The sequence below is a fragment of the Aplysia californica genome, unplaced genomic scaffold, assembly GCF_000002075.1.
Source record: "Aplysia californica isolate F4 #8 unplaced genomic scaffold, AplCal3.0 scaffold01020, whole genome shotgun sequence".
In the NCBI taxonomy this organism is placed as follows: Eukaryota; Metazoa; Mollusca; class Gastropoda; order Aplysiida; family Aplysiidae; genus Aplysia; species Aplysia californica.
The window spans coordinates 178,557-189,622 of NW_004798290.1; the positions used below are offsets into that span (position 1 = coordinate 178,557).

Consider the following 11,066-nt stretch of genomic DNA (forward strand, 5'->3'; position numbering starts at 1 on the left):
ACAAGGTTTTGAATAAATAGGAATTCAAATTTCGTAAGAACGCTTTTTTAAAAATGGTTACGCTGACAAAAAACCTCTTCCGGAGGAAGAGGTGACGGCTCTCTTCATTTAATTTGACTTTAGAATGCAAGGCGAGAGTTCATTACAATTTTAAAAAACTAATACTCCGCACTGAACGAACCCGAACAGCTGATGAACAGCAGTCGATCCTCGCACGCAAGGAGGTGCTATTTCTATTCTTTTTCTGGAAAAACAAAAGAGAGCTTCAAAACAGACTGCAGCGCCATCTGAAGCAAAGAGCGGACTTCCGGCAGACACTTTTTTGACTGAGTGGACCATCTTGTTATGTACTATCTTTGGGCGTACGTAATATGTAAAACTAGTAGTGAAAAAGAAGAGAAGAAACGAAACAACAGACAACAAAGAATCTAATCTAATATACAGTCTGTATACACACACCTACAGAGCAGACCCACAGCGTAAATCCGAAAACATGATTTGATACAAACGAGAAAAATTCAAGAAAGTATGTAAAAAGAAGCAGAGGCGTACGTAATTCTGTAAAACTAGGAGTTAGAAAAAAAGAGGGGAAACGAAACAAGACATAAATTATTGCAACAAATGCTATTTCTACCATACAGTCATGTACACAATGTTCAATCAGTTTTCCTAGTACACATTTGGTCACAACTATCCCTCTACTACAGAACAACCATCTACCGTGTGTTAGTACATGCTAGTGGGCAGTAAATAGTGGTAGTGGCTCCTGAATAATAGCGAAGATGTCATATAAGGTATAGGATCTTTAACCCTATTCGTACGCCATGTGGTCATTTTGTACCCCTGTGTTGTATTCTTCACATTTTTTAATACTTCTAGTGCGAAGTTCTCTTTGAGATTTTCAGTATTTCTTAAAAAATCATTTTGACAGACTGCTATACAAAGCGTACGGATCGGATTAACGAGTAAATTTCCGCTTTGGAATTGGTGGCACAGAGTTCCCCACGTTGTATGGATACGATAGTAAAACACGACGTACGGATAGGGTTAATTATATATGAATTCTATAATGATATGCACATTTTTCAATGTAGGTGTTTTTACGCTCCCCCCTCCCCCACCCCCCAGTCGACGCGCAATTTATATTACTTAGGAGGCGGGCTTCCGACCCGACATGTCAGGATTACAACATCCAAACAGAAAAATCGAGATACTCGATAAAAAAAAAATTCTCCCCAGTCGGGAATCGAACTCGGGTGTAGATCTACTGCTTTTTTAAAGTTTAGTTTAGTTTTAGTAAGAGTTTTACGGCACTTGCAACACAATAAGGTCATTACGGGTCTCCTACATGTGACAGCGAAGCGGCTACTGGCTACTCTGCCGTAAGCAGAAAAATACCTTTTTAAAATTTACATCAATTTCGAGATAAAGAGGCTTTTTGTCAGCATAACTATTATTGAAAAAAGCATTCTTTCAAAATTTGAATTCTAATTTATAAAAAACTAGTTACAGTTTTACTTTAATTTTTTCACAAAGGTAGGGTAACTGATCAGGCTTTCCCCATTTAGTAAATTAAAAAATGAAAAAATCGTTTTGTCAGCTTACGACAGTACTGCCCTACAGTAATATCGTAATGATGAAAATCCCGTACTCCAAAAGCTACTGTCCACAAGCAGTACCCTGATACTGAAAATCCCATACTCATGAGGTAGACTTTGTACAATTAAAAAGAGGATCCTTAGTTGGTTTTTTAAAAGTTTTAGTAAGTGTTTTACGGCACTTGCAACACAATAAGGTCATATAAGTGCGACGATTAGAGGAGTTACAAGAGAGTAACAAACACAAAAAAGAAGGAGGAGAGATAAGGATGATAGATGTTTGATAGGAAAGAAAAAGCAAACCACTTCACAGCACTCACCAACCACCCACAAATAGGATCCTCTCTTCTGCTTCCTTACGGTCTTCACTACTGTATATATATATAGTGTTATATATATATAATTCTCTTGTGTCCGCAAAAATTCATTTGTTTGTTTGGTTTGTTTGAATAAAGAGAAGCAATCGACACATCAATGGAACCATCAAGGATAAACGGAACAAAGTTATTTTTCTAGAATCACCAACGATTACTGAACAATGCTGGCATGGACGATAACTGAACAATGTTATTTCTCTGGACTTATCAAAGATAAACTGAACAATGTTATTTCTCTGGAATCATCAACATTTTAAACTGAACAATGTTATTTCTATGACACCAACGATAACTGAACAACGTTGGCATAAACGATAAACTGAACAAAGTTATTTCTCTGACATGAAAGATAAACTGAACACCGTTATTTTTTCTGAATGATCAAAGATACTTGAACAATGTTATTTTTTTCTGAATGATCAAAGATAATTGAACAATGTTAATTTTTCCTGAATGATCAAAGATAATTGAACAATGTTATTTTTTTCTGAATGATCAAAGATAATTGAACAATGTTATTTTTTCCTGAATGATCAAAGGTAATTGAACAATGTTATTTTTTTCTGAATGATCAAAGATAATTGAACAATGTTAATTTTTCCTGAATGATCAAAGATAATTGAACAATGTTATTTTTTTCTGAATGATCAAAGATAATTGAACAATGTTATTTTTTTTTCTGAATGATCAAAGATAATTGAATAATGTTATTTTTTTCTGAGTGATCAAAGATAATTGAATAACGTTATTTTTTTCTGAATGATCAAAGAACCATCAAAGATAAACTGAACAAAGTTATTTTTCTAGAATCACCAACAATAACTGAACAATGCTGGCATGAACGATAAACTGAACAATGTTATTTTCTTGGAACCACCAACGATAAATTGAACATTGTTATTTCTCTGGAATCACCAACGATAAACTGAACAATGTTATTTCTCTAGAATAACCAACGACAAAATGAACGATGTTATTTTTTCTCAATGATGAAAGATAAACTAAACAGTATTATTTTTGCTTCTGAATGATCACAGATATACTGAACAATGTTATTTTCCTGGGATCACCAACGACAAACTGAACACTGAAAGATAAACTGAACATTGTTATTTCTCTGGAATCATCAACAATAAAATAAATATGATTTTTTTCTGAATGATTGACGATAAACTGAACAATTGACGATAAACTGAACAATGTTATTTCTCTGGAATCACAAACGATAACGGAACAATGTTATTTCTCTGACAAGAAAAATAAATTTAACAATATTCTATTTATCTGGAATGATTAACAATAGACTGGAAAGTGTTATTTTTTCTGAATGATCAAAGATATACTGAACAATGTTATTTCCTGGGATCATCAACGATAAACTGAACAATGTTATTTCTCTGGAATCATCAACGATAACTGAACCAACGAAAACCTGAACGAAATTGGCAGGAACAATAACTGAACAATGTTATTTCTCTGGCCCAGCACGAATACGCCGCGACCCAGTGCCAGGTAAGGAAAGAGTTATAAAACCAGCAACAAAAACCCGGTAACAATGAGACAGTTTGAGAGGCGCACCTAGGAACTTGCTGTGTCCCACCTGTGGGGCCACGCCCACTCTACCAGCGAGTCTGTCTTTACAGTGAGAAACACGTTGTGAATATAGATTTACAGTCATGGAAAAGGGAGGAAGGGGGGGGGGGGTCGTGTTCAACCTTAGTTTTAGTAGCTTTAGTAAGTGTTTTACGGCACTTGCAACACAATACAGTCATATAAGTGCCAATGATTAGAGGTGTCACAAGAGAGTAACAAACACAAAAAAGAAGGAGGGGAGATAAAGACGATAGATGTTTGATAGGAAGGAAGAAGCAAATCACACCAGAGCACTCGCCAACTACCCACTCTTAACAGTGAGAAACACGTCGTGAAAATAGATTTACACAAACAGAAAGGGGGGGGGGGGGGATCATGAAAAGGAAGAAGGAAAAGAAGCAGACGATGAGAATATCTCAGGACCTTCCGACCACTGACAGAAACTCCGTTGAGGCAGCTCTGTTCGTGTGTCAAAACGTGATGGAATCAGGCGCTCGTCAATTTTGGGGCATATAATTAATGATTGGTATAAACGTAAAACGTGCCATTTCCTTTGTTTTTAAACAATGATAAAATAGCCACAAATGTTGAACAGAAGTCGAGATGTTTGGGAGTGAAGGAGGTGGGGGTTGCCTGGTATCAGAGATAACATTAGCGAGAAAATGGCCGCTAAAGTTTGGTGATTTCCAAAGCTGAAATGTCCTTGAAAACTGAATTATTTTACTTTTCCGTCGTGCTTTTCATCAACGTTTTTCAGTACAATCAACACTGGAATGTGTTTCTTACTGGGCATAAAACGCGTTGAGCCCCCCCCCCCCCCCCCAAAAAAAAAAAAGTAAAAATAAAAAAAAAATAAAAATAAAAATTTTAATTAAAAAATTAAATTACATTTAAAAATCCATAGATATTGCCCAAGGTGTGGAAAAATATCGGTTTCTTCGATTTCACCATTTTTTATTTTACCATCTATGAAACTTAAAACAATGGGTGAAAGGGCATTTGAATACCAAGGCCCCAAGATCTGGAATGCTTTACCAAACACTTTAAGAGAGATCAAATCTTTTGATTCATTCAAATGTCAGCTGAAGTCGTTTCTGTTTTTAAATTAAAGATGAATATTTGGAGTAATTTTCTTTAGTCGGAACACAACGTTTTATGTTACTGTTGTATGTTGTACTGTATTGTAAAGCGCTCAGAGCCTGTGTACTTTAATCGGGGTTGAGCTCTATATAAATGTCATTTATTATTATTATTATTATTATTATTATTATTATTATTATTATTATTATTATTATTATTATAGTACAGTAAAATCTGGGTATATATATTTTTTATAGTAGAGGGTTTTACGGTGCTCGCAACTGCATAAGGTCATATGAGCGCCAAGGGGTGGGTGTCAACAGAAAAGTCTTTACAGGGAATCAGACTTAGACTGCTCACCTCTCTAGCTTCAACAGCACAAGGTCTGCATCGGGAATAGCAGGTCACAAGAGAGTGACAAACATACAAAAGAAGTAGAGGAAAATGACAATAGTAAGGATCAGGAAAGAAAAAGCAGCAATTCCCTGTTGTAGATCAGGCACAGTTATGAGCGTGACATGAGTCAGCCCATTTACAATTCTACTATGCTTGAACGAGAAATGTCCCCCCTTTGGGAATGGCCTAAAGACACTACAGTCAGTGGCACTGTCCCGGGGGGTAAAACCTGGGCATGCCACAGCTGGCAGTAGAGAATGCTTGGGTATACCGCACTCGGGTTACCACGTACTCCCGGCTGTAACGTTCACGCTCCGAAGTTCTGAGTCCCATTTAATAAGTTTTTAGTTTTAGTAAGAGTTTAACGGCACTAGTAAACACAATAAGGTCATATAAGTGCTGAAGATTAGAGGTGTTACAAGAGAGTAACAAACACAAAAAAGAAGGAAAGGAGATAGAGACGATAGATTTTTTATAGGAAAGAAGAAGCAAAACACACCAGAGAACCCGCCAACCACCCACCCACCCATTTAATAATAATATGTGTCGATTGAGGCGTAAAAACATCTTTAAAAAAAGTAAAGTTGTTCCCGCATCCGATCCGGACATGGGGGACTGCCTTGTTAGTGAGACAAAACAACTTCCTGGGCCTTCAGCATATTGTGGTAGGGTGGCCAGTTCCTTTCCATGCTGCCTTTACTTCCCCAGCACGAAATCAGGTACTCATTACTAGTGGGAGGGCAAGACATCTACATAAAAAAACAACCTCCAACACCCCCCCTAAAAAAACCAAAAACAACAACAACAACAAAACAACAACAACAACAAAACAACCTCTACGACTTTTTCATGGTACGCTTCTTGTACTATTAACCATGCACATGTACTGAAGTTCCTACAACAGGAAGAGACAACTACTACAAGTGGTGAGATTTCCCAAAGAAAGAATGTATCGTAAGGGAACGAACAAAGCAGAAACTCCGGAAAGCTCAGTTATTTCACAAGTCATGAAATCCAAATATATTTTAATACGGTAACAGGGAGAAAGGGAGGGGGTGGGGGGGTGGGGGGGTCACGGGAGGGTGAAATTCACATGCATATGCAATAATATGCATGCAGCCGAGCAAAAGACCGATTTCTTTTAAAGCAACTCGCTATCTCACTTGGCAAAAATACACACACTTCAGAGGCAGCAAAAATGAAAGCGTTCAGTGTCCTGATTAAATTATAAGCGACAGACATGACTAAAAAGCGACAGACGTGACTTCATAAATGATAGACATGACTTCATAAATGACAGACATGACTTCATCAGCGACAGAAAAGTTGTGTTCATGATGCAAGACAAGCTGGTGTTCTGGCCACAAGAGTTCAAATCTACGGTAGCATAACGTCCGCCAACTGTTGGTATTTATCAAGTCAAAAACATGTATATGTTTATCTATCTATCTATCTATCTATCTATCTATCTGTCTGTCTGTCTGTCTGTCTATCTATCTATCTAACTCATTTATTTATATAATATGTTCTTTTTTTCCTCTATTTGTTTATTTTATTGCAGTTATTTCTTGGTTTATTTTTTAAAAGTTTTAATGAGAATTTTACGGCATTTGAAACATAACAAGGTCATATAAGGGCCGAAGATCAGAGGTGTAACAAGAGAGTAACAAACACAAAAATGAAGGAAAAAAGATCAGGATGATAGATGTAAAATAGGAAAGAAGGAGCAAACCACACCACAGCACCCGCAAACCACCAGCTAGCTAGTTGTGATATGTATGAAAAGGCCATAATTTCTATTCTTTTTTCTTTTTTTTAAAGTGAGTTTTTCGGCACTTGCAACATGCACCCTCCGATATTTTTCGCCCTTGTCCGAGAAGGCTAGGGGTAGAGCTTTCCCATCAGAAGATCAGAGGTGTGAAAAATGGTGAAATGGTATGGGTTTAACGCCCCTATCAAGATCCGGGGTGTGGCTGAAAGACAGCAGTCAGAAGGAGTCAAGCTATCAAGATCCGGGGTGTGGCTGAAAGACAGCAGTCAGAAGGAGTCAAGGAGTAGCAGTACAAATTAAGAAAGGCTGCAGAAAGAGTCAGGAGCCCAGAGGAGGGGGGCAAAGGAGGTGAGGGGATGGGGGAAGAAAGTGGAGACGAAAGCAGACGACAGAACATTGCTAGAGAGCAGGAAAGGAGGTGAAAGGAAACAATTTTAGAGAAGAACATTTTTCTGTTGCAACCCGGATTCGAACCCGGGACCTTTGAATGAGAGGCCAACACCTTAACCTCTAGGCCACGAGAGGCCCCCGTTTTATCATCTGATAGCAATAAATTGTACAAACAAATTTGATATATCTATAAATATTCATAAGGCTAAAGTCTGAGAGATAACTCATTTTTATCAAAACTCCTATTAGTCTTTGAGTTTCAGTAGAGATTTTACGGCGCTTGCAACAGCATAAGGTCATATGAGAGCCAGAAGAGTAGAGGAGATACAAGAGAGCAACAAACACAAAAAAAAGGAGGAGAGATAAGGACGATAGAAGTTTGATAGGAAAGAAGGAGCAAACCACACCAGAGCACCCGCCAACCATCCACTCCTATTAGTCTAAGAGAGAATCCCCAACGATATTTTTAAAAAAATAGACACACCCATAAGTGGGTGGAGTTTCTATGCAAGTCATTGTCTCATAAGCATGAGAAGAAGGGGAAGACCAAGTTTAGTTTTAGTAGCTTTCGTAGAGGTTCTACGGCGCTCGCAACTGCATAAGGTCATATGAGCGTCAGAAGATAAAAGGTGTTACAAGAGAGTAACAAATATAAAAAGTGGTATAAGTTTAACACCTCTATCAACAGTATTATGTTATTTAAGGGGCGGGGGACCTCCTAGTTTAACGTCCGTCTCCGATAGGACCGAGCCAAGTGGGAAGTTTGTGTAAAGTGCCTTTCCCAAGGACACAACGTCGGACCGAGCTGAGGCTCGAACCTCCGAACTCGCAATTTCACGATTACGAGTCCGGTAGCCTAACCACTAGGCTACTGACGCCACATGTAACAAACATTTTTAAAAAAGAAGGGGAGATAAGGACGATAGAAGTTTGATAGGAAAGAAGAAGCAAACCACACCAGAGCACCCGCCAACCACCCACGGGGAAGACCTAATAGAAGGACAAGGGAACAGGACATAGAAAACTGGGTGGGTGGCTGGCGGGTGTTCTGGTGTGGTTCGCTCCTTCTTTCCTATCAAACATCTATCGTCTTTATCTCCCCTCCTTCTTTTTTGTGTTTGTTACTCTCTTGTAACGCCTCTAATCTTCAGCACTTATATGACCGTATTGTGTTGCGAGTGCCGTAAAATTCTTACTTAAAAAAAAAAAGCTTCTAAGCAAGTCATGAATATAGCATGTTAGTCACAACAAAAGACAGGACAAATGGAGGCAGAGATGCGTACATAAATGGACAAAAAAAGAAAGGCTTTACAATCTGCACATTTCAGACAAGAACGCATTCAGATTACTGTTACAAGCATGGTCTTATTGTGTGTGTGTGGTGTATGTGAGCATATGTGTGTGTAAGTGTGTGTGTGCGTGAGCATGAGTGTGTGTATGCGTATTTTGACAAGCTCATTGAGCGAGAGTGCTTATGTCCCTATGTGTGTGTGTGTGTGTGTGTGTGTGCGTGTGTATCTGTGTATGTTAATGTATGTGTAAGTGTATCTTTACAAGCTCGTTGGGCAAGCTCGCATATCTGTGCGTGCAAGTCTATTCACTTATCTCCGCTTGTGCCTCTGACTCTGAGAGATTGAGACATCAAAAGAAAGAAACATGACCAAAAAAGCTGTAAGTCTGTACACGTCACTCACTGGCATGTTTGAGCATAAAGTGTAGGTGAACTTACACATCATACATATTATGCAACTCTCCTACCCCCCAACGTAAAGCGACAAACTGAGAATCAAACACTCACTTTTGAAACAGGAGCTTGAGCGAGTGGACAGGACGGCCGATATGTAGCGCTTGCTGCACGGGGAAAAATACTGGGGACAAAAATGGGGTTTTTTGGTTTTTTGTTACTTTCGTTTTTTATTGAGAGTTTTACAGCACTTGTGACACATATAGGTCATGTAAGTGATCACAATATAATAATAATAATCATCATCATCATCATAATAATAAATATGATAATAATAATAATAATTGTAATAATAATAATAATAGCCTTTTTAAAACACACACACACACAGGTTTTATAATGAAACAAATTTGAAGAAAAAAGTAGAACCCCGTGAGTATTACCTCATCGTTCTCATCGTAACCACTGACCGCATAGGGATAAATAACGTATTTGCCTAATCTTTTTAAAACACACACACACATTTTATACTGAAACAAAGGTGAAGCAAAAAGTAGGACCGTCAGTATTATTACCTCATTGTTCTCGTATGAAACAAATGTGAAGCAAAAAGTAGGACTGTGAGTATTATACCTCATTGTTCTCGTATGAAACAAATGTGAAGCAAAAAGTAGGACTGTGAGTATTATTACCTCATTGTTCTCGTATGAAACAAATGTGCAGCAAAAAGTAGGACTGAGAGTATTATTACCTCATTGTTCTCGTCGTAGCCACTGACGGCGTAAGGATACATGACGTATTTCCCGTTGTTGAAGGTGTCCGGGGCACATTCGTCCGTCTCTGCGTCGTGCTCTGCTCCCCAGTTATGACCTGCGTCAAACAAAACATTCCAGTTTAGTGAAGTTTTGGTGATGTTTTACATTACTTTCAACTCAAATAGATTAACTTAGTTTTAGGAAGAGTTTTACGGCACGTGCAACACCATAAAGTCATATAAGTGCGGGTGGTCAGAGGTGTTACAAGAGAGTAACATACAAATAAAAGGAGGACGAGAGATAATCATGAATAGACGTTTAATGGGAATGAAGGAACGGTCAGACAAGAAATTTAAAGAATACTCGAGAAAAATGTCTCACACACACTCACACACGCCCATCCCCACACACATATTCGCACACTCATAAACACAATCTTCATACACGTGGAAATTTCCAAAAAAGAAAGACATAGCAACAGGTATAGCGCCCCACTTTCATAACTGCCCACCCCTCTTTGTGGCTATCAGGGACAGTCTTGCTCAAAATCAGGGACATTGAGTAATTATCAGGGACACCTTGTATTTGTCAAGAAAAATTTGCTGCCTTTTCAGTTTCTTTGCTTTACTTGGTCCGGAGCTGGACTTAGAACTCATCACCGAACGTTTTGACGCCATCTTTTCAAACGAATGAAGAAGCCGAGCGCCGCGCATGCGTATCAGCTGACTTTGTCGAAACTGCACACCTGCCAACTCTCCCGAATTTTTCGGGAATCTCCCGAATTTTCGTCATTTTCCCGAGCAACAGAAGGGTAATTTTTCTGTTTTAGAAGTACGCTTGCCAAGTTTTTATTTTCCGGGACCGTCGGTCAAAATCCGCATTTCCGGGACAACAGCGATTTTTCAAGAAAATCCGTACAAAATATGGATGGCCCGGGACAGTGGGCAGCTATGCACTTTTCCCTCTCACTTCCTTCCAGTGTCCTTTCTCAACCTCTGCAAACCCGAAAACCCCAAAAAGGTATCTGCCATTTTGTTAGGGAAGTTACGATAATATGCACATGAACACTTTCAGTATTATCACCAGACTTTTATCTACACAGTCGTACAATGCTGGAGAAGGACACATCATGACGAGTAACTCACCAAATTCTGTTCCGTGAAGACCCCGGAGAAGCAGACATGAGGAAAAGAAAAACGAAACTTAATACAGCGAAATACAAAACAAATGTGAAGCAGCATGATGAAATTAGGCTCTCGTCAAAATAACAAAATCGGAGAAACAGGCATTTTCCGCTAGTTTGAAAATTTTTATCTAATTTTTTGTTTTTGGCTTTACCTCTTTTATGTCTGTATAAAAATACACTTCCATGTGAATTTTACTGAAAAACATTTATTAAACGTACAAAAAAATGTCATTTTT

General features: G+C 38.4%; 1 protein-coding gene across 1 annotated transcript in view; it reads right to left on the reverse strand.

Moving 5' to 3' along the window:
- The window catches only part of LOC100533548 (ADAM10), a gene marked incomplete at its 3' end in the record, with an annotated part of 39,868 nt that overhangs the window by 13,751 nt on the left and 15,051 nt on the right, over positions 1-11,066 (reverse strand). Inside the window, 1 exon segment of the mRNA XM_035973125.1 lies at positions 9,004-9,073. Coding sequence (XP_035829018.1) covers positions 9,004-9,073 — 70 coding nt within the window.